The sequence below is a fragment of the Nelumbo lutea genome, chromosome 4 (assembly GCF_056320005.1).
Source record: "Nelumbo lutea isolate HS-2025 chromosome 4, American lotus-T2T, whole genome shotgun sequence".
NCBI lineage: Eukaryota > Viridiplantae > Streptophyta > Magnoliopsida > Proteales > Nelumbonaceae > Nelumbo > Nelumbo lutea.
This window is the reverse complement of record NC_142687.1, coordinates 48,547,818-48,572,612: the sequence shown is the minus strand read 5'-3', so window position 1 is coordinate 48,572,612 and position 24,795 is coordinate 48,547,818. Positions and strand designations below refer to the sequence as shown.

Genomic DNA, 24,795 nt, shown 5'->3' with positions numbered 1-24,795 from the left:
TGAGTCTTCCCCTTTTCTTTGGCCATGAAAAGGTAGTCGGAGGAAAAAGGCATGAAAACCAGCCAGATGATTCCACCTACAACCAAAAAAGAAGAAAAACCATTCCCAATAGAAGCAATGAAAGAATGAGATAAGTGATAGCAACTCTCACCATTAGCCTTACATGTGGTACACCAATGAGGGGATAAGCACCACTTTGGTCGTTTTCTTTGAAGTAAATCAAAAGTACTAAATCTTTTAATGGACAACTTTCTAACAAAAAGAACCAATTCTAGGAGGAATAGGCTTATACCATACCTCCTTAATTGGAAAAGAAGGCATAGAGCAAAAGAAGGGTTGTGATATGGCTTTGAAAAAAGAAGCACAAGAAAAAGAACTAGGAGTACATGTCCAAATGCAGTTATCAGACTTAAAAGGATCAAGAAAAACTTCTTCCAACAGTTTAAGTAGTGCAAATACATTCTAGAGTTTGAAGTCTCTTATACCCCTCCAAAAGCCCAAATCCCAATTAAAGCCATTACTTGAATTTGAAGGAACCAGAAATTTAGAAACACACTCATTTTTAAAACTAGTGAGTGCAAAAAGTGAGGGAAATTGTTCCTTCAAAGGGGAAGACCCCAACCAAACATGTTCCCAAAATTTAATACAATTACCACTATAAATATTGTGTCTTGTAAAAGGAATGAAAAAGCGGTAGTACTGTATTGATGATCTTCCAAGGAGAAGCTCGATTTGTCCTAGCCAATGCTCCAGCATCCCAACCGTTGTCTGAAAGTCCATGAATACTCACTATCACCTTTTCCCATTATTTGTCCCCATTTTGTGGCATTCTCCATAGCTATTTCCCCAACCCCTCTATATTTTTATCTCTACTGACCACCTCCCAGCCAATCCTATGATCCCTCTTTCCTTCCCTTGAGTCCCAAAGAAAACCTCTCATCATCTTCTCTAACTTCCTGCTCACACCTACCACCTTGAAGCTCATTAAGTCTCTAAAATTCTGGCCAAACTGCATAATCCCTTTCCAGACACTTACTCCATAAGAATTTGAGACCTCCCTCATCACCCACCCAAACCTCACCACCCTTCTCTAATGCTATGTTTGGTTTGAAGGAAAAAGTAGGGAAAGGAAGGAAAGGTAGGGAAACCTAATAGAAACCTTGTATAGGTTTCCCTACCTTTCCCTACTTTTTCCTTCAAACCATCCTTCTCAGACGCAAACCTCCACAACCCAGTCCACCTATTTCTCAGACCCAAGAGATCCTTGTTAAATATTCTTGTTTTCCTAAAACCCAGTCCTGGGACTCCCCACCCCTTTCCATAGAAAATTTTATTTGATCGATCTTCCCATAGAAAATCCCTCTACAATTTCTCAATTTTCTCAGCCACCCTTAGCTGGAATTTTCAATAATGATAGGTAGTACGTCGGCAAACTCGAGAAAACAATTCTAATGAGGGTAATCCTGTCCTCAAAAGAAGATATTTTTCCTTTCACCACTGCAGCCTCTTTTCCACCCTTTCCACAATTGGCCTCCAACTTTCAGCTGCAAGAACCTTGCTCCCACCAGTAAACCCAAGTAAAGGAAGGGTAAATGCCCAATCTTGCAATCAAAAACAGTAGCCAAATGCTCCAACTCTTCCTTTCCTACTTCCCCCGCACCAATCAGCCGACTTTTTTTTTTCAGATTAACTTCAAGCCTGTCAACATTTCAAAGCTAGTTGGTAAGGCCCTTAAACTCAGCACCTGTTCCACCGAAGCATCAAAGAATACGAGGGTATCATCCACATACTGGAGATGTGTGATACAGGAACCTTCAGCACCCACTTTAAAACCTTCAATCCAACCCAACCGTGCACCCTTTCCCATGAGCAAATTCAGCACTTCCATGACTAAATCAAATAACAAAGGGGAAATTGGATCCCCTTGCCACAAACCCTAGAAGCTTGGAAAAACTCTGTAGAGACTCCATTGAGGACTAAAGAGAATGAAACGGATGAAGCACATTAAAACATCTAGCTCCTCCACTTTTCCCCAAAACCCATCAATCTTTTCACCTCCTCCAAAAAGCCCCACTCCACATGATCATATGCTTTTTCAACCAGTCTCCCACTCCTCAACCTCAAGTTAATACACTTGCTAACCACCAGCACCCCATCCAAAATCTGCCTCCCCTCCACAAAGGCCATTTGAGTTTCTCCCACCACCTCCTGAAACACTCCCTTTAACCTCCTGGACAGCACCTTAGCCAATAGCTTATATGGGCTGCCGATTAGACTTATGGGTCTAAAACCTTTAATGTTCACTGCCCCATCCTTCATTTTCGAATCGAAAAGGTCTAGCCTCATTCACAGCGACAAAGTTCCTTAAAAATACAGGTTGTTTATGGTCCGACATGCTCACTGTCAATGCCTCTCGTACTACTTCCACATACTCCGCCAAGTCCCCTGTGAAAAGAAATCTGTCTAGTCTTCTGACAACTTCTGGTACCTGACCATTTATCCAGGTAGAGCTTGAATTTAAGATTCTCTTAGAACAAGGAAGATTGTGAGAACTATGACATTGTGGCCTGTTTATATTTAAGGATGTAACTTTGGGCTATGCCATTCATAGGAGCCTCAGTACCATACATCATTAGATGGGCTACAGACCTACAGTTGCCAGATCCATAAACAAACTTGTTTCTTTCTTGTGTTTTTTGTCTTTTACTTAAGTGGGGGTATATCTGTAATTTGTCTTTTTTATTTATAACAAAGAGTGGACGGATGTTAGAGAATTGAACACACAGAAGAACTCTAACAACCGAACCCCTTTTCTCTCTTCTCTTCTCCTATTCCATCCTTTTTTTCTTAGTTTTCCATTGTTTTTCATGGTTTATCACACTTTATTTTTGGGCCAAGGGGCCTCTATTGACTTTCTATTTTTACTCATAAATGAATACCCTGTTATCTTATCCAAGTTGAAAAGCAATTAAAGAGGGGGAAATATTGAAAAGGAAAAGAAACCAAGGTTACTGTGCAAATATGAGAAAAACAAACCTGATTTGTGCCTATAAGGTATAAGTGAAAACCAGTGAGACCACCAACAAACCATAGAGAAATGAAACAATAGGCCATGAGCACCACTGATGCAGGTGATTCTTTCATTGCCTTCCAAACTGTTCCATGATAATCACCCATGAGGATCTTAATGTACAATGCTGACATGGCAAACACATAGATGCAAAGAATAGTTGAAGAAGAAACAAACAGGAAGAAGTAACGGTAATTGCGCTGCACATAAACAAAGTAGTTAGATTTCTATCATGGTGATCATAATACAAGTGAAGGAGACAGCCCAGAGCACTAGACATTGTGGCAGATCAGAAAAGTTTCAATGTATACATTTAACAGCTTACCATTCCAATGCATTGGCCCACCCAAGGGCAATGGTGATCAAACCGCTCCACACAGTTATTACAAATGGAGCAATGGGAGCAACGGGGTGGCCGATAAAGCATACATGTATCACAATATTTCACCTTCACAGGCATGCCATTAACCATAACTTCTTTGGTCCGAGGGAATTGTAAGCTTGGTGTCTGCCTTCCACCAGCTTCAACTGAAGCAGCAGATTCATAACAGAACTCTTCCTCAGGTGGATGCGAAGCACGTGGAATAATACCTGGGTCCCGGGCTGATGTAATAAAAAGTAGCCCCAATACCTGTTGAAAACAGTTTAAGGATTTAAATGAACACCACCTACAACACTCAGAAAGTATAGAAGAAGAATTCATCACAGGGATAAATGGTGCAGGTATAGGAACGACCACACAAACAACAAAATGTCAAGAACAAAATCTGAAAGGAATAGAAGATTTTGAAAACGTTCTCCGTACAGAAAAATAGTGCAGTCATAGCCACCACAATGATTCATTAGAGAGAAAATACTCATTGACCAATTACTGTATAAATATCAAAAACAAAGAGATTCATAGTAGATGATGTTCTAAGCAGTCATTTGATGAGTTCACATGCATATAAATACCAACTTAAAGGTACATAAAGGGGCTGTTTGAATAGCATACTAGAACCTATATTTTGATAAGAATACAATTCCAGCAATGACTGTCCAATGTCTCAATAAGACTAAGCGTTCATTTTGGAAACCACCACAAGAAACAGCTAGATTTTACAAAAACATAAAAGGCTGTTTCCAGGGGTTATAAAACACCGATTCACTTCATCTGTGGCTCTACCCCTTCTCTTCTTATTCTTCCCTTTCATCTCCTTATCTACTCTCTAGCCTATTCATATTATGCTTTAATGTGTATTAATGTACTATGCAATCTATAAAACACAGTTTCAAATGAATATGTTAGAATATGTTATATGTGCACCTACTGGTTCTGATCTAAATAATATTTTTGATCTGGTTTAGATTTGAATAGCTCTTACACTGTCTCAACTATAGTGTCAGTTAAATGACCATAAGGACCTTGAGAAAAGTTTTAGTGCCAGTCCCAAGCCTGAATAAAGGAAGAGGATTGTGTCAGGTTGGCAGAAAGCACTAAAACTTTTCTCAAGGTCCTTATGGTCATTTAACTGACACTATAGTTGAGACAAAACCTAGATGATGATTTGGAATACCTACCCTAAGATTTTGAGGATTTGAAATACTGAAGTATTATAAAAGAGTATTCTTTTTGATGTTTTGAAGAAAGAGGATATTGTGGGGGTACATCTAGAAGTAGCACAAGTACCAAGGAGCAAAAGAGAAATTACAACTAACGAAGGCAGGAGCAGAAAGGTGTTAGTTTTAAGGATGGATAAAGAGGAAGGTTTTGATGATTTTTAACCACCTACATGTGTAGAGATGTAGTATGGTGTCTTTCCAGGTGTTGGCAAATTCCATGTAAGTTGGATTCATTTCATTTTTCCTTTCCCCTTTTCTTCTTCTTCGCTCATAAATTGACTAGCAAACCTCCTGTATAGACCTCTATCCATAATCACAAGCATCACAGTCTTTAGTTCCGATCCTACATTTAATGGTGTAAACTTAAGAACCCAAATGACCTAAAAGCCTTTCTACAAAAAAAGGAGAGTAAGATTAAAAGAAGAAAACTGTGTGAAGTTGAGAGGTTAAGGAGAGATATTGAGGGGGACAAGAAGTTTGGGGTGAGAGGGGAGAGAAGGAAAGGGATTAAATAAATCTCGGGTGAGTTAGGGTTGAAGCCTAAACTTGAAATGCGGATCCTAAGCTGGAACGTAAGGGGGATGAGTAGTGCGAGGAAGAGAGCAACTATCAAAGAGGTGATTAAGAAGTTTGACCTGGATGTGGTGTTAATTCAAGAATCTAAGAGATCTGATTTTGACAGTAGATGGACAAAAGGTGTGTGGAGATCAAGGGGGATAAGGTGGGCGACTTCTCCATCATGGGGAGCTTCAGGTTGGATTGTAACTTTGTGAAAAGAAGATGTGGTTGTAGGGGTCGAGGAATTAATAGGAGATCACTCAGTATCTGTGAAATTCAGGCAGGTGGCAGATGGTTTTGATTGGGTCTTAACAAATGTATATGGCCCCAACGACTACAGACAAAGAAAGAAACTGTGGGAAGAGTTGAGTGATATTAGGGGCCTCTGGGAAGGACCCTGGTGCATGGGAGGGGATTTTAATTTGGTGAGGTTCAAAGAGGAAACTAATAATCCAAGTCAGAGGGTGACTACAAGCATGAGGAATTTCAATCAGTTTGTGGACACCTTTGAGCTTAAAGAAATCCCTCTTCTAAATCACAATTTCACCTGGTCCAACCTACAATCTAGGCCGTTTTGCTCCAAGCTAGATAGATTCTTGTTTTCAACAGATTGGGAAGAGCATTGGATGAATCTAACTTCTAGGGCACTCCCTAGACTTACCTCAGACCATTGGCCCATAGTGATGTGTAAAGAGGAATTAAGAGGAGATGGACCTACCCCCTTTAGGTTTGAGAACATGTGGCTTGCTCATCCGGGATTCATTGAGAAAATCAGAGACTGGTGAGAGCAATGTAATCTATCAGTAGAGTGGGAGGGTATGAAATTCCACAAGAAGCTTCAATTTCTAAAATCCAAGATAAAGGAGTGGAACCGGCTGGAGTTTGGAAGATTGGAGGAGAGAAAGCAGACTTTGCTAGAACAATTAGAGGACTTGGATTTGAAGGAAGTAAGGGGTCCCTTTGGAGAGGAAGACTGAGAGTTGAGGTGGAGTGTGAGGAGGCAAATGGAAGACCTTTTGCTCCAGGAGGAAATAAGTTGGAGACAGAAATCTAGGTGCAAATGGTTAAAGGAAGGAGACAGAAACACAAGGTTTTTCCATTCTTTGGCAAATAGCAGAAGAAGGAAGAACTTCATTTCAAAATTGGAAGTCGAAGGTGAAGTAATTTCCCACCAAGCAGAAATAGCAGAGGCCTTTGTAAATCATTTTAAATCTATTTTCAGAAGGCTGGTAAATGTGAGGGTTTGACTGGAAGGGCTGGATTGGCCTACTCTAAGTGTAGCGGATAGGGAGGGGTCCGAGAAGGTTTTTGATATAGAGGAGATCAAGGAGGCAGTGTTTATGATGGATAGGACAAAAGCTCCAGGCCCAGATGGATTCACAATGGCTTTTTATCAGGATTGCTGGGATATTGTGAAGTAGGATATTATGTGGGTCTTTGAGGAATTTCATAGGAGGGGAATAATCAATCGGAGCTTAAACTCCACTTTTATTGCTTTGATCCTGAAGAAGAAAGAGGCTTCACACCCTAAGGATTTTAGACCTATCAGTTTGGTGCATAGTCTGTATAAGGTAATTGCAAAAGTGTTGTCTCTAAGAATAAAGAAAGTTCTTCCTTCTATTATTGCACCCAATCAAGGAGCATTTGTGAAGGGGAGGCAGATCATTGATCAAATCTTGATTGCAAATGAGAGTTTGGAAAGTTTTAAGAAGTCCAAGAAGAAGGGTGCGGTCTGCAAACTAGATTTAGAAAAGGCCTATGACCTAGTTGATTGGTCTTTCCTGGCGGAGGTGATGAGGAGTTTTGGGTTTGGAAACAGATGGTGAAAATGGATTTGGGGTTGTGTTAGGAGCTACCACTATTCAATCTGGGTGAATGGAGCTGTAAGGGATTTCTTTCCTGCCTCAAGGGGAATAAGACAATGAGACCCACTCTCCCCCTTCCTATTGACTCTGGTTGTAGATGTTTTGGGTAGACTGATTCATATAGCTGGTGCGAGGAACTTAGTAAAAGGGTGGAGAATAGGAAGGGTGCAAGTACCACTAACACACTTATAGTTCGCAGATGACACAATTCTTTTCTGTGAAGGTGGGGACATTAATTGGATAGGGAACCTGAAATTGGCCATACAATTATTTGAGCAGATGTCCAATCTAAAAGTGAACTTTGATAAGAGCTGTTTGGTGAGAGTGAATTTGGAGGAGAGAGAGGTAAGTGAATATGCGGGGTTATTAGGGTGTGCAATTTCGGATTGGCCATTGACTTATTTGGGTCTCCCCTTAGGAGATAATCCCATGAAGGACAACTTTTGGAACCCGGTTTTGGAAAGACTTGAGAAAAGGCTTGCCTCATGGAGGAAAAATTATCTTTCTCTAGGGAGGAGAATCACTTTAATTAGGTCTAACCTAGCTAACCTTCTTGTTTACTTTCTGTCGGTATTTAACATTCCCGCAAAGGTCTCAAGTAGAGTGGAAAAGTTAATGAGGGATTTCTTGTGGGAAACAGAAGAGAAGAAAGACCATAGGGTGAGTTAGGAGGTGGTAATTAGAAGCAAGCAGTTAGGAGGGCTTGGGATTAGGAATATCAAGAAAAGAAACTTGGCATTGTTGGGGAAATGGTTATGGAGGTTTCCAATGGAAAGGGACAAACTCTGGACGAAGATTGTGGCTAGTATACATGGGCTAGAAGACAATGACTGGGATCCAGGAATCTTGGCAAGGACTACAACTGTTTCTCCTTGGAAAGCTATTCATGATTTGCTTCCGATTTTCTCCCCTTGGATAAGGTATGATCTGAACTCTGGTAATCTCGTAAAATTCTAGGAGCAGCCTTAGGTTGGGGACTCATCTCTGATGGACCAATTTCCCTCCTTATATGCATTGTCAGACTTGAAGAATGAACCCATTTCTTCTTTCTTAGTTCCTTCTGAATCTAATTCCGGTTTTGGATGGAATCTAGGGTTGAGGAGAAGAATAAGGGATATGGATTTGGGCTGCCTGTCATCTCTACTAGCCACCCTTGAAAATGTTTTCTTGGACCCAAGTAAGGATGACTCCAGAATTTGGACCCCATCCTCCAATGGTTCCTTCTCTTGTGCGTCGTTTTTTGAGACCTTGGTAGGGATATGGATTTGGGCTGCCTGTCATCTCTACTAGCCACCCTTGAAAATGTTTTCTTGGACCCGAGTAAGGATGACTCCAGAATTTGGACCCCATCCTCCAATGGTTCCTTCTCTTGTGCGTCGTTTTTTGAGACCTTGGTCCATCCTCCTGCTCCCTCTGGCCTTTCCTTCCCTGTTAATGAGATTTGGAGTAAACCCATTCCTCCTCGGGTTGGTAGTTTTTGCTAGGAAACTTTCCTTGATAGAATAAAACCCAACCGACTTGCTTCAAAGAAAGAGACCTAATTCTTGCTTACTTCCCAATAGGTGTGTTCTTTGTAAAGCTAATGGGGAAACGACTTATCACCTTATGGTTACTTATCCGGTTACTAAGATTATTTGGGAATGGGCTTCATCCTTGTTTGGATGCACTTGGAATCCCCCCGTGAGTTTGCAAAGCTTGTTCTCTCCCTCATTCTCTAGATGGCCTAAGAAAAGAGGGAAGATCATGTGGAGAAGCATTAGAGAAGTTGTGTGCTGGTCCGTATGGGAAGAGAGGAACTCTAGAATTTTTTTAGACAAGGAAAGATCTATGGAGAATTTAACTGAATCGATACACTTAAGGGTCATTGGCTGAAATCTTAGGAGGTTTCCATGGCTGATCTTTTGAGAAAGTGGAAAGAAGTTGCTACCTTGGCTCAATGCAAAAGGACCTCTAGACCTTCTTGGTCCCCCCCCTCCTTCAGGATTCATGAAACTAAATTTTGATGGTTGTAGTTTAAGGAATCCTGGACCTTCTGGGATTGGGGGAATTTTCAAAAATGAGGCTGGGATTATTTTTGCTATGTTCTTTGGCCCAATTGGTGAAGGTGACTCTCTTAGGGCAGAGATTTTAGCAGCTTTGGAAGGAATCAAAAGAGCAAGAGAATTAAACATTCGGTGCTTGATCACTGAAGGGGACTCGGAGGCGGTAATTAGGTGGTTGAAGGAAGACAGCAATGGTTTGTGGAGCTACAGAAATTAAAAGAAAAAATTTAAATGGCTGAGTAGGGATATTGAGGTGAAGTACAGCTGAGTGAAGAAAAGTGCTAATTCCATGGCTGATGGGTTAGCCAAGCAAGGGGTGCTTAAGGATTCTTTGTTTTGGGCCACTTTTTAGCTTTCCTTCTTGTTCTCTGTTGTGGGGAGTTAAGATATTTTACCTCCCCTCTATTGTACTCAAAGTTTCACAATTTTTATAATCTAATAAAACATTCTGTTATTGATAAAAAAAAATGTTAAGTGAAATTCTTCTTAACATGCCATTCCAATGCACTACTAAAGCATGACATGAAGATTATATTACTGTTGAGTTACAACACAACTTTCCTAGGGCGTAAAGTCAATTTAGCAACTAAAGTTCTTTAAACATCCCACCAATGTAATGTTCCTAATAATTACAAGCAATTGTTTCTAATAGATCAATTGGGCTCCTTTTGGATGCTTAAACAAGTAGCTAAAATAAAATATGATTGATAAAAAGTATATAAAATAAGTTGGTGATATAAAGCCCACAGCCACTCTTTCTTATTCTGGTTACTACAATGAGATTGGTTTAAGAGATACTAGTCCATGACCAGGATGCTGTTGAGGCATTATGGCCTTTGAATTTCAAATGTTGAGATTTGAAACTATTTAGACCCAGAAAAAATAAATGATTCATAATAAGCCATAAAACCATTCCCATTTGATGCAGAAATGGATGTCATTTATGGTGGTACCATTGCCAATTAAAAGACAATGTGATAGGGATCTCTTAAATATTTAAGTGATAATAACTAAATTCAAAGAGTACTCAAGAAAATGAGCAGCAGTTGCACTCCTAAGAAAATGTAGCCTCAGACTTTGTATCAAGCATTTCGACTGTCTAAACGTGGAATCAAAATTCTTCTCCTTTAATTCTTCTTCCTAGAATGTATAGCTTGAATGGTAATTTTAATTTCAAAAATTTTTTATTATGTATTTGCATTCATAAGGTCTTGCAAATGACTTTATATATGGACACAACCTATGCTATTGACTGTAAAGGCTTCTATTATACACTAGAATGTGGTTATAGAATTTCCAAAAAAGAAAAGAAAAGAAATAATAATATCAGCCAAACATGATAACGATATTCTAGATTCCAAAATCAAAACCCAGCTATAGTTATCCAAACAAAATTCTAAATTCTATAATCCAATTTTCAGGATTTGATTCTAAAATTGTTTGAAGAATCTACACTTATAAAAAAAAATTGTTTGAAGAATCTAGAATCCAGAATGCTATCAAATGGGACCAAGGTGTCAGAAGAACTAACATAGATGGTGAACACAATTGCTACCACCAGAATTGCATATCCTGCATTATATGCTGGAAATTCATGGCGCAGATGTCTTGCCACAAGTGTGCAGAAGATAGTGATAGGAACAACAATAAGCAAAACAGTGACAATAACTGATCTTGCATCTGGTCCAAATATTAGCCTCCCACCAAATAAGAATTTCTGCAGAAAACAGACAAAAATGGAAATTAGATGCAGGAGAGCATAAAATATACTGCTTAGAAACTTATCTTCAGTAAAGTGCATAAAAATTGAAGCACAATCAACAAGGAGATTTCTGGAAACATGTAAGAGATCATGGATCATGCATCCAAAATTTTTAGCACGGTATTTCATACATACTACTGATCCCTTTTCTTTTTTGTCCTGATTAGTAACAAAGAAATTCATGTAGATTAGTTAAAGGTCAGTGTAAACACCACAGCCCAGAAAACAGATAAAAAAAGGGCATCCAATCCCAAAAGAAAGAAATACCCCACCTTGTGCAAGATATACAAAATCTAACTTCTAGCCCAGCAAAAGGACCACAGAAACTTGTTGAATCACCCTGTCTGGATGGCTATTGGTTGCCAAATTAGCAGATCAAGATCCCACAAAATAAGAGGTTCAATCTACACACTAAGACCATGTCTCTCTTATGAAATTTCATAGGCCCCACATGCCAAAAGTGTGATCCCTGATTACACCATAGATTGGATATTATATTCCCTCTACTCTTTGTTTTGGCAGTAAAAATCACAAGTGTGATGCTGAAGAAAGCAATGTTTTAAAATGCGGAGGCGTGATGCGAGGTGTTCCACTACCTAGAAGCGTGAGGCGTAGTTCACAATGCAAGAGGCATAAACCTCCTTAAGAGGAAGGGGGTTAGGAGGAGGATGAAGAGGAAGGGGGGATCTCATTTTTTCTTTAATTTTAATAAAAATCTTTTATGTTAAGAAGAATAAAGATGCATAACATTAGTTCAAAGGGGGGGTCTTGTCGAAGCGGAGGCAAAGCCCCCCAGCCGAAGGGGCAAACCACTTTCTTTCTCCTTACCTGTTCTTCCCTTTTCTTCCCTTCCCTTTCCTTTCCTTTTCTCTTTTTTTTTTCTTCTCTTTCTTTTTCTTTCCCTTCCCTTTCTTTTCCTTTCCTTTCCTTTCCTTTCCTTTTCTTTTTTTTCCTTTTCCCTTTTTTTCTGTCTTTTTATATCAGATGTGCATGAGGCGCATGAGGCGTACGCCTCTAGCACGCCTCATGAAAAAAGCGCAAGAGGTGTACGCCTCAGAGGTGTCAGTGCCACTGGCATAAGCCTCAGGGCGTTTTGGGAGTGCCTCCAGGTGTACGCCTCCCACGCCTTTTAAAACACTGGAAGAAAGGAACTGAGGATTCACCTTGGAAGTTCAAATGTTTGCTTGAGGAGGCTAAACTTTTAGGGAACATATTGAATTGCTCATTCAAATGAGTTCACAGATTGGCTAATACCATTGTTGACAATTTAGCTAAGGGGCAGCAAGTCAAGGGTATTATTGGGGTGTTCCAAGGTCAGGTTCTGAATTTTCATTCACTTTTTTATATTTTTATTTTTGTCAGTTGGTTAGCTGGCCTTGGTTGTATTTATCCCTCCTTTTCCATTGGACTTCTTTTTTAGAAAATTTAACCATAATTTATTAAGAAAAAGAGGGGGAACAAGGGGAGATATACAAAGCAGGGGGAGAATAAAAGAGGGGCATTCCGAGAATCGAACTCGGGACCTCTCGCACCCAAAGCGAGAATCATACCACTAGACCAAATGCCCATCTGGCGCATTGGACATTTTTTTGAAGGTAAAAGAAAAGAATTTATTGAAACAAAAAGAAGATACAAGGAAGGTGATAAGCAATCACTCAAAAAGAAAGCCCAACCCAAACCCAAAATGCAGATTCAAGCGTCTTTCTTAGTTTTTTGAGTGCAATTTTGTTGTCATTATTTTACTATGCCTTTGGGTTTTTTGACGAGCTTGTTAGGTCCCATTCCGAATAGACCACCTTTTAACCTCGTGAAAACCTCAGTGTTTTCTTCTTTTATGATTGAATGAATACATGTGGTTAACTCATTAAAAAAATAAAGGAATTGAGATGGGCTTGATTGGTGGATTGCTCAACATCCCTAATGGACCATTGATCTCTTTTCTAGAATATGCATATGACACGTTAAATCTTATAGAAATTCTAAAGAGCTTTAAAGTGTTGTTGGGCTCGAATTAATTTATCAAAAACTGTATGTTGGAAACATGATTTTTTTATCAATAACAAAGGATTCATTAATTAATAAAAAAGTGTACAAAGGGAGGAGATAACCTCTATTATATCCCTGAAGCAAGAAAAAAACAGAAAAAGTTACATGTGAGCCCAAAACAAGTTCTCCCTACTCACCCCTTCCTTTGCAAGCCCATCTGCAAAGGAGTTAGCACATCTCTTAACCCAAACTACTTTAACTTCCATGTCTTTTGTCAGCCATTGGAATTTCTTCTTCTCATTGCTGTACAGCCACAAACCATTTTTATCTCCTTTCAGCCATTCTACCACCAACTTGGAGTTTCCTTCGATGATCAACTTCCTCAACTTTAAGTCCTTGGCTCTCTGATCTGAACACCTTCTAGAGCCACCAAAATCTCAGCTCTAGGAGAGTTACCCTCTTCGATTGGGCCTGAAAACAAGGCAATTATAATCCCATTCTCATCCCTTAAAACACCCCCAACACCCTCTTCAATTGGAAACATGATTTCCTTGTGCTCATTTAAAGCTAGATTATCATTCAATAAAAATAGACTTTGATATCTGAAGTAATGCTTATGTGTGACTGGAAAGTTAAGGCATTGGGTGGTAAATGGAACTTCTGAATGACCCAATTCCTCATAGACTTGTTATTGATTAAAAAAAAATCCTCATAGACCTAAAGCATCCCAACTAAGATGAGCCTAGTCTATGGTCAGAACATGAATGGTTACCATAAGATGGTGTAGTGATATCTTGACCACTGGGGTGAGAGTCCATATTATCATGTGGCATGTGGATTTCTTTAATTGTTGGTAGCATGAATCACTCAAGTGCAGAGACTTTTTCGTCCTTAGACCTGAGGATTTTTCAGGGTTAGAGTCATGACCAGTTACTTTGGTATGTCATGGGTGGGGCTACTAAAGTCACTAACATATTTCATATGTTGGGTAGCTGGAAGTGACCTTAGAACTTTGGGAATGTCCAATAAGAAAGCTACACCCTCAAGAGGAGAGTGTTACTGCCAAGACTTTTAAAGACTACAAGAGGTAAGGGTTAAGGTGAGTGAGACTGGTCTTGTAACAGAAATAATCAGAAATTAATCTAAGAATTAATGAATTAAAGAGAAAAAAAGTGGTAAGAATAGATAGAAGAAAAACGCAAAGGAAGAATGAAAGAAGTACTCAATCCTATGTTAGCAAGTCAAGAAGTTATGTTAATAGGTCAGAGTCATAGTCCTATGTCTACATAGGATTTCTCATATTCTTAATCCTATGTCAATTAGGAATTTTGTTTGAGTCCTAAATCAAAGTCTCAGTCCTAAAGCTAACTGTCAATTTTAAATGGGTGAGGAGAACTGCTAATGGGATGGTGGATACTCTAGCTAAATAAGGGGCTTTTAGGCATCAATTGTTTAAAATTGTAATTTTTGTTTGCTCAGGGTGGAATTTTTCCACCTTGATGTATCCTTATAATCTCCTTAATAAAATCTCCTTTTGCTGATCCAAAAAAACAGGTCTCAGTTCTAAAACCTAGGATTTCTCCTATTCCTACTTCCTAGTTAGAGTTTTAGTAGTATTCCTTGGTTGGTTCTAGAGTAGGAAAACAAGGGAAAGGGTTCACTAGCACCGACATCTGGCTTTTTCTTACCCCAGAGATTTCAGGCCTGTTAGTTTGCTGGTTGACTATAAATGATCATTGCTAAAGTTGATTTCCTTAGGATTAAGTTGGTCCTTCCATTATTTCACACTTCCGAGCAGTGATTGTTCAGGATAGACAGATTAGAGATCAAATCCTTATTTCCAATAAGTTGCTCAGGAAGCTAGAAGAAGAGGGAAGAAGGGATGGTTATGCAAACTGGATATGGAAAAAGCATGCAATATGATGGATAGATCACTACTCAATCCTAATTAATGGGTTGGCAAAAGATTGTTTTCCTAGGCTCCCAGCCAAGAGGGGTCTTCAACAAGGGGACCCCCTTCCCCATTCCTTTTTACTCTTGTCGTTGATGTGTTGAGTCAGTTAATCGTAAGAGACAACCATTGGGGTTTACTGAAAGGATTGAGGTAGGAAGGGATGAAGTAGTGGTCTCTCTCTCATCTGCAATTTGCAGATGGCATTATCATTTTATGTGCAGACACGAGGGAATAGGCAATCTGACCTAAAGCTTTTTACATAAGTGTTGGACAGGTTTTCAAATCCGAAAATAAGCTTGGGTAAAAGCAATTCCATTAGTATTAATCTGAGCAGGGCGATAGAAAAGAAGTATGCTAATGCTTTTGGGTGCATAGTATCATCGATTCATCATGGCCTTTAACTTAGTTGGGGCTACCATTAGGGAGGAAATCCCAGGTCTCATAATTTCTAGAATCTGATATCTGATAGATTCTCTAAGAAGCAAGCCACATGGAAGAGGAACTATATTTCTTTGAGGGGGAGGATAACTCTAATAAAATCCACTCTTTCTAGATTATTGGTGTATTATCTCTCTGTTTTAAAGTACCGGTTAAAGTGGTAAGAGGTCAGAATTTAGAAATGGCAGCCAGGTGATTATAAAATAACTCACCTCATCAATTGGGATCAGCATATAAAAGGAAAAAGGAAGAGGACTTGATGAGAGAGGCTTGTTGAAGAGGAATTGCACTTTTTTAGGGAAATGTTGTGGAGGTATCTGCTGGACACTGATTAATTTTGGCATAAATCGATTAATAGCACTTATGGCTCTGATAAGAATGGTTGGGATGTGGGTATTGCTCCCAATATGACCCTATCCTCCCCCTAGAAATCCATTCATGGTCTTTATAACTTTCTTGCCCTTCATTCATTATAGGCCTCATTAGAAACAAAATAAGATTCTAGGAAGATTTACAGTGGGGGGATATGCCTTTAAGAGATAAATACCCTTCCATATATTCCATCTCCACTTTTAAGAATAAATCTATTGCTCATTGTGTCTCCATATCATCTTACTCGAATGTAGGGCTGAGAAGAGATTTGAGGAATTCTGAACTATCTATTGCACAAAACATAATTTCCTTTCTTGAGGGAATTTTCCTTGATCCTTTCTCCCCTCATAGGAGAGTTTGGGTTCTTGATCCATCTGCTTCATACTTGTGTGCCTCTTTTTTCAAAGTCCTCTCTTCTTCCTCTCCAGGTGGTACTTTTCCAATGAAAGCAATTTGGTGTAAGCCAATCCCACTTAAGGTTAGGGCATTTTGTTGGGAGGTTATCATTTAAGAATCAATATGTGAGAAATTCTTCAAAGGAGGAGACCCAACTAGTGTTTCCTTAATGCATATGGCAACTAGTGAAACCATACACCACTAACTTCCTGCAATTTTATCCCAAGCATTTGGGAACATTTTTGTTCTCTCTTTGGATAGAAGTAGGATCTGACAAGGTATTTGAGATGCTTATTTCAAATCTCCTTCTCCCCTCCAAAAGAAAGAAAGAAGATTTGGTGGAGAAAAACTAGGGATGCCATGCTTTGGACAGTTTAGGAAAAGAGAAATACAAGAATCTTCAAGGAGAAGGTTTCACCTAGAAAGGTTTTAGTCGAGAATATCAAAATAAAGCTTGTCCATTAGGTTAAAACCTTGCCCATTTTTAAGCCCTTTATGGATAATTTGATTAAAGAGCGACAAAAATTGCCTATTCCTCTACATAACCCCTTGCGCCAATTCATCAACCATGCCGCCCCCCCCCCCAACTAGAAGTCACATTAAGCTCAACTTTGATAGATACCACTATGGTAACCCTAGGCAGTAGGCACTCTAGAATTGTTTTTATTTTCTTTTTTTTTTTTTTGGATCAGCAACAAGAGGTTTCATTAATTAAAGAGATGGGGTGTTTTTAGACACCATAATGGCACAACAGAAGCCTCATTCTCAAGACCTATTGGTGTTGGAGACACGGTAAAAGCAGAATTACCGGCAACCCTTCAAGGATTAAAAATAGGAAGGAATCAATATTTGAAACCACTAGTAGTAGGGGGATTCAAGGATTATTGTGGGTTGGCTTAAAGTATAGGCACATAATGAGAGAACCAAGCACCTTCTTAGAGAACAGGGAGCAACATTCAGCCGGATTCAAAGATCAAGCAACTATATGGCTGATGGACTAGCTACTTAGATGACTAGCAGAGCTCAAATGTACTTAGGAGTTAGGAATCATTACTGAGTTGGATGATTGAGTTGTATTAGGAATTGAGTTGAGGGTTAGGTAGCAATGCTAGCCTAAATTATGGGCATAAAGCTTGTACTGCACATAATGCACTATCTTATCCTTTGCGGCTTTCTGGTCCTAACTTCTCCACCCTCCCCAACCCCATCAATCTTATCCTTAGCTTGCGGCTTAATGGCTTCCTGTGGACTTGGAGGACAAGGTTCAAGCATAGAAAAGACATTAGTGTCCAAAACTGAATTGACAACGATACCTGACACAATTGGGGGGCAAGAAACAACCAGAATAAGTACACTTGGAGCCTCTCCATGAGCAAGCATTTGGATCTCACCATTCACCCCACATTGGGCTGCTGCTCAGGAGCTAACTGAAGATGCATAAGACCTTTGACCACTTCCACCGGATTCCCCTTGCTTGGCCTCAAGTAAACCTCTACTACATCCCTATAGACACCCTGCCTTGCATTAGAATTTGGTTCTAGTGTTCCCTTGTTGAGATTTAGGCTTTCCACACCACCAGCTTCTTTGTACTCCACTGTGTCTACAACTCCACCATTTGTCATTGGACCTGAAGAGAAGATCTTCATCTCTTCCTCAATATCAGCAAACAGCCATCCTGTGTCTAGAATGTTAATTTGTTCCTCGTCCTCAACTTCCTCCTCTCCCACTCTACCAACCAAAGACTCAACCTCCAAACCTGACTCTTCATCATCAAACTGATCACAATGCACCTAGCCAACATCCACCTCATCATTATCATCTGTATAGCTTCTGGTATACCTAGGATTAGGACATTTCATTACTGCTCCAACCAGAGCTGTTTGAGCTACCTCAGGCCTTGAAACCCACTGTAGAGACGACCCCGAGCACACACTTGCTATAGTTCTAACAAGCACCTCGGCTTGGGACAATGATAGATCCAATCTATCGTCCAGATTCAAAGGCCCTTTACTATTCTTTGTTTTGTTGCTCGCATAATACACTGAATGTCTCAACTCGCTGTGAGAATTGAGAAAGTAGATAACATGATCCCCATCCTGGCGAGTTGGAGCATTGTATCTCGCTGAGTTCATCAAAACCTGACCACACCTTGGGCTCCGCTGATTTAATTCAATTACTTGGCGATTTCCCAAAGTTTCACTTAAATCTTGTGCTCCACGTGAACCGCCAAGATTAGAACTTGATCTTAACACCCGTGCATAGGTCATCTTCTGGGCTGTCGGATTGAATTCAAAAACATTTGCAAAATCAGCTTTTAATGGAAAGAAGCTCATTCTACAAATTCCATCCGACCCTTAAGTTTCTAGGACTTTATTCTCGTGTTGACTTTGTGGGCGGTCCACCCAACTCCTTCCACATGGCATCGAAACGCCCACATCATCTTCTTCTTCCTTCATCCCTGAAGACTAGAATTTCGCTTCAATCACTGATGCCACCTAAATTGTCCTCCATCAATCTTCAATGAAGATTTCCACTATTTGAGGGATTTTTTTTCTGGTTTCACCCCCACGAACTTGATATTAGCTACTCGGAGATCTTGCAGAAAATGGGCTTCCAAGACTCCACCCCAAAGTACTACTATTTTGTGAAGAATCTGTTCCTGCCAGAGGTTAAATGGCAGTCCAAAAAGCTTAACAATCACCATATTTTTGTGAGGAGCAACTCAAAGTGAGTCTTCTCTATAATTGCTTCTAGTATCCTCTTCCAATCTTTTACTTCAGTTTTTGCTTTCACCACCTTCCTCTTCCCGCAATCAGTTCTCTTTCCTTGCCACGTTAATTTTGAGACGGACACCAGAACAATCATTGATGCATTCTCTCTTTTTTTGTTGCTTGTCTCTGTATCTTCCAATTTAGGATCTGAGTCTCCAACCTTTGTTGCAGTTTTCTCTTTTGCTCCAAAGTTTGTTTTTATTTCTGTTCTCACTGGCTTTTATTCCTTTCCTTTAATGTAATCTCTTCTAACATTGCAGCTAGCATCAACCACTCCTGTCTTGCTCTTCCCTCCGGTAAGCAAATCATTTCTGTCTTTCCTTTTCCAAACTCTGTTAGTGCAATGAAACAGCGATTCTTATTACTTTTGTTTTCAAACATGAATTTCTTTTCGCCTTTGACCATTTCACTCCTCCAACCTGGTGTCTTCAGTGCAAAGATTAAGCTGTCCACAAATCCCTTAAACCAGTGTAGAGCCTCCATGTCTAGAAGGACTGTAACACCCTTTGGTTCCTTTTCTTGTGCCCCCTTTTAGATCCTTGGTTCAACCTTCTGACAATCTTGGGTTGCCTTTTCCTATTAAGGAAGTGTGGGGTAAACCAGTTCCACCAAGAATTGGGGCCTTTTGTTGGGAAGTCATTTTGGGGAAGATTAAAACCTGTGACCTACTTCAAAGAAAAAGATTTTCCCAGTGCTTGTCGCCCAACTGGTGCATACTTTGTAAGACTAGTGGTGACACTTGCTACCGCTTATTAATCTCCTACCATTTTGTTATATCTATTTGGGATTGGTTTCTCTCTTTGTTTGGTTCTAGGTGGACTCCTCCACCAGATATACAAAGCCTATTTGATTCTTCCACAGATAGTAGGATAAAGAAGATGGGGAAAGATCTATGAGATGCACTAGAGCTGCTATTTGCTGGACAGTTTGGGAAGAAAGGAATCAAAGGACTTTCCTTGACAAGGAGAGTAGAAGTACTATTGTTGAATTCATCACTACTAGGGTGGTTCAGTGGGTGAAATCTTTGAAAATCTTTGAGATATATCCACAGGAGCCTTGCTTAATAACTGGGAAGAAATGGCTAAATCAACCCCATATAAGGCTGTAATCAATCCCATTTAGTCTCCACCAGCTGGTGGGTTTACAAAGCTAAACTTTGATGGGAGTAGTGAAGCCCCTAGTCCTTTAGGCATTGGAGGATTCTTTAGAAATGAGGAAGGAAAACTTATTGCATTATTCTCAGAATCAATTGGTGTAGGAGATTCTCTCAAAACTAAAGTCCTGGCTGTCTTGGAAGGTGCAAAAAGTGCAAAAGAGTTAAATATTCACAAATTGGTTATTGAAGGTAGTTCTAGGCTAGAAATTGGATAGTTAGAAAAAAAGGATAATGGGCTGTGGGAATTTGTGAAGGAAAGAAAGAAATTTAAGTGGTTGACCCGGGGTATGGAAGTGAGACTGCAGTTGGTTAAAAGGAGTGCTAATTCCTTTGCTGATGCATTAGCCAAACAGGGGGTGGGAAGGGTTCATCTTTTTGGCCTTCCTTGTAATTTTTTGCTTTTCTTTTGGGGAGGGTTGAGAGAGCTTACCTCTCCCCTTGGCTTCCGTATTTGTTTATCTTCTCTTTTCTATCCTTCAAAATAAAGTTTCTGTTATTGATCAAAAGAAAAAGAACGAAGCTCAAAGAAACCTCGAGACTGGCTCATGCCCAGTGGCCAATAGAGATGTCGGCCCATCTATGCGGATCAGACCCACCTATAGTAGTTTTAGTGTGGTTGCACATGATTTGTAAATTTTGGTTGGTGCAAAGTTTGGAAAGTGTCAAGCTTCTTCACCTGTACAAGCTGAGGTTTTTGCTGTCAAGAAAGGTGTCTTTTAGGTGTCTTTTTTGCATCTAAGTTGGGTTGTTTAAATATTGATGTGGAATGTAATAACCTGTCTGTTGTTGCTTTTTTGTTAAATCAAAAGCTGGGATGTCCTTTGATGTTTGGTTTGTTATCCACAACATCCTCTCTTTTAGTAATAGTTTGGATCTTAAATTTAAGTTTGCCCATCATGGTGGCAACAGTGTAGCCCATATTGCTGCTAAGAAAGGTTTTAGTGAGTCAGGTGAGGTGCTTAGTTGGCCTCCTTTTTGGTTGGCTCATGTGTTGATTCTCGATAATAATAGTCAAGTGCTTGGTGGTATTGAGTCTGGGTCAGTTTGGTTGTGTCAGTCTTGTCTGGGTTGTGTCTTGTTGCTTTGTATGTTTTTCTTAGTTCTTAATGAATTATCTTTTCTACCAAAAAAGATAATCATTTATTGATAAAAAAAAAAGATAATCATTTAGGTGCCTTTTTGGAATATCTTTTAAATGGTTTCTAAGAAAAGAAAACTGAAATTTTCTCTAAAATCAAGAAACTTAGTTTCAACAGGGAAGATCTCAACAACCAACTCAAAGTACTTATAGGTTGATCTCGCATATTAGAATTACTTCAAAGAAGAAGAAATAGAAAATGCTTAAACTAAGTGCCATATTTTTCCTACCATTTGTGATACAACAAGCATTTAAAACAAAATGAAACCTTAACCTACTCCAACAACTAAATGCAGCCAAATAGTGCCATCAAGTAGAAACAAGGCCATCACAAAGAGGCAATAACCACTTTAAAGTCTGACAACTACTTAAAATGAAACAGAGATCTCCTATAGAAAGAAATAATCTCCTCTTCAAACAACCTTTACTTCAGTGCATGTCTCCAGGCAACTGCAATTTCCTTTTCTCAAAACATTCCATGGCATTGAAAGCAAAGTAATTCAAATCTGGAAAGAAACACCAATTGGTACTTCCAGTCCTACCAATACATTGTATCTATATCAAATTCGTTTACTAGAGATAATGCAACTCATCTCACCTCCCTAGTCCCTATTGCAAATAAAAGCAATAATGATACTTTTAAAAATAATTAAGTAAATCACCTTTACTACTAAAGGAACCACTGTGTTCAGGCACCAACTCTATAATATGTCATAATTTTTTACTCATTTGAAACCTTTCACAGACTATAATTCTTCTTAGTCCTTACATGCAGTAAACCACTGAAACCAAGGAAGCCGATCATATCTAGGTCCCTATTCACTAAGCATGGTTTTCTACCCACTAATGAACTTTCCAGAATAATATATCAGAAACAGTTTGACACCCTGATAGCTGAAATCAAAATCCAGGATAGGTACATGAAATAAACCAGAATTAAAAAAAAAAAAAAAAGAAAAAAAAACTACAACTCTATTGAACGTAGAATAAACTCCAAAATGGTGGACAATGAAGAAACGCTATGCACTCTTCCACCCTCCCTACTACTGCACTCGAGCATTGCTCAGTTTGTAAGAACATCGAGGAAAAACCAAGCAAATAGCATTGCAAAATAGAAGAAAATAAAATGTTCTTGCAGACTATGCTTACACAATAAAGACTATTGCCAGAACCTACATCAACTTTGAAATAAATTGAGGATTCCAAAAACTATTAGTCTGTCCCAGTGCCACTCTTAAAAACTTAGCCCAAAAAAATAGCCCCTATATTGCTACTAACCCTAAGACTCCAGACTTGTTTTCTTGAAAAACAATATGTTCAGACTCACCCACCCACCCCCAAGTTATTCCAGCATAGCCAAGCAGTGATTCCATGGAAAGAGTTTAACAGTATGTTCACCAATCTCAGTTTCTTCCAGTAATTTTACTGTAGACCTCCAGGGTAACATTTCATGTACATCAAAAGTCCCTCTAGTAGAAAACCATTTAAAGCCAATGTCAAACACAAACAACTGACATCCTCCTCCGGAACAAAGCCAAATATTAAACATGCAAGGTCGCTTAACTAAGACCCAATTCAAGTAATAAACAAAGAAGCCCTTCAGACAAACAAAACAACCTACTCTTCAACAAAAGGAGCGGAAATGAAAACCTATCCAAGTACTGAAATCCAGCAAAACCCCTAAATCCAACAAAACCCAATTCAAATACCACGAAAACAATCAAAACCCACCATTTCCCACTTCGATCCGTACATACCCAAGAGACAAAATCAAACAAGAACAACACTAAAAACAAAGAAAATTTGAAAAGACACTTACATTGCTTCCTTTCCAAACTTCGTACACTCGCTTTGCCATGAGAAATCCCTGTGACTACACCGGAAGAGAATCGAATATTTGGAACTTCTGGTTGTTCACTTCTCCACATCGAAATTTGCGAAAGGAAAAAAGAAGGGGAAAAAAAAAAGAAAAAGAAACGCGGCTGGAGTTCAACAAAAACCAATACGCTCGATTGATTGGTGGTTTGTTGGGTTTTACTATGGTTTTTCGGGTTCCTTTAAATGCGAGATACAGCCTAGAGGAAAAAGAAGGGGAAATTATTTTCCCTCTCTTCCTCTTTTCCGATCCAACTGCAGTTTCGTTTGTGGAAAGCTACAGAAAAATTTTAGCTGATCATCCGGGGATGTAATTATCGAACAAAAAAAGATATAATCCGGGGATATAGGCTGGAAGAAAAAGCAAAAAAAGCAACAAAAAAAAAAAAAAAGTCCTTCCGCTTCTCCCATCTCAACTCTGTTCTCCATTAATTAAACCAAATGACCATTTTACCCTTAAAGGCATGGGAGTTGGGACGACTCCATTCTTTTCAGTTTTTCTTCCTTTCAAAAGACTTCTGCAAAAGGTGTTGGGTTTCAGCTGTAGCTCTCTTCTCAACGGACCTTTCTTTTAATTCTTTTCCCCTTTTGGAAGTCTGTTCCACAGTCTGAAAATCCTACTGATATGGATCTATGAATGCTATTATTCATCGGGTTGGATTTGGTCGGACCGGATCCAAACTGGACCATTTGATTTGTATCCCATAATGTTGGTAGCAATTTAAAGGGTTAGATTAGACCATAGGTGTATGACTACGAGACCGTATATGTTCCTTACACGCACATCCTACCATGCATTGGAAACATCTCTCATATTTGTAAGTTATTATTCACGGGAGATGTTCTCAATACACGGTAGATGAGTCTATGAGGCGCCCATGAGTGAGGAGCAGATCCCGTTCCATATGACTACAAACTACAATGAATATGACTACAAACTACAGTTTCTTACAGAATACCAACCGTGTATTAGGAATATCTCCCAATGACAAGGATGGAAAATGTTTTCACTCCACGCTGAGTTGTGGATGTAAGGTGCTGATGTCATCTCAACTACAACTTGAAAAATAGAAACCCAGGAGCCAAAGTTGACTGGTCATGAGTCAAATGATTAAGCCTACCTCTTGATCCCCATTCAAAGAGAGGGATTGAAAATTTTATAAAAGTCAGAATAGAACCATCACTCTCAAAATTAACAAGCGGACCTTCCCATGGAGTTGGGATCTCCTACGCGTTCCAACAACCTACCAATAAGATCTGACGCAGCAAATCTCACCATGAGATTGGGACCCACCATAAAAGTGGGACTTGTCATGTATGAGATGTGGTGTCAGATTATGTTGGTGGGATGTTAGAATGTATTTCGTTGGCAGGTGAAAGAATGGTAGGATCCATTTAATGGACGCCAAGAAGGGTGCGGAATGGGGGGCAAATTTCAAAAAAAAATTCCTACCTTCTTCCAAGTAGGAATCATATTCCCTAAATTTAGAATACTTTATTCAATGATCCTACTTGAACCATAAACAAACCAGATCTGAACCAAAAGGAAACATGAAGGATTATACCTGATCCGGAGAAATAATATCTCCCAAAGTTGGTGTTCACGCCCAAAGAAGTAACCAAGATCTGCTCCTGCTGAAGATGACACAGCTGTGGATGGAACGGAACCAGTAGAGTGCGTCCTACACACTGGATTCTTCACAAGAACCCTCTAGAAACCTTGAACACTGAATCCTTTTGTCTATCTTGCAAGACTATTGTCAAGAACTGCTTTCTTGACTTCCTATTGCTGCAAAGATCCAATCTTCCA

General features: G+C 39.4%; 1 protein-coding gene and 1 non-coding gene across 2 annotated transcripts in view; both read right to left on the bottom strand.

Annotated features, from left to right (window-relative positions):
* Nucleotides 1-23,604, bottom strand: part of LOC148855644 (protein S-acyltransferase 8-like) — a 29,033-nt gene extending 5,429 nt beyond the window's left edge. Inside the window, exons 1-4 of the mRNA XM_088986528.1 lie at nucleotides 22,930-23,604; nucleotides 10,669-10,854; nucleotides 3,396-3,701; nucleotides 3,037-3,270 (exon numbers count right to left, since the gene is read on the bottom strand). Coding sequence (XP_088842654.1) covers nucleotides 3,037-3,270; nucleotides 3,396-3,701; nucleotides 10,669-10,854; nucleotides 22,930-22,968 — 765 coding nt within the window. The 5' untranslated portion in view covers nucleotides 22,969-23,604. The remainder of the gene's footprint in view (nucleotides 1-3,036; nucleotides 3,271-3,395; nucleotides 3,702-10,668; nucleotides 10,855-22,929) is intronic.
* TRNAP-UGG (transfer RNA proline (anticodon UGG)) lies at nucleotides 12,395-12,466 on the bottom strand. The gene has a single exon. It is a non-coding gene; the product is annotated as a tRNA-Pro (tRNA).
* Nucleotides 23,605-24,795: the final 1,191 nt, after the last annotated feature.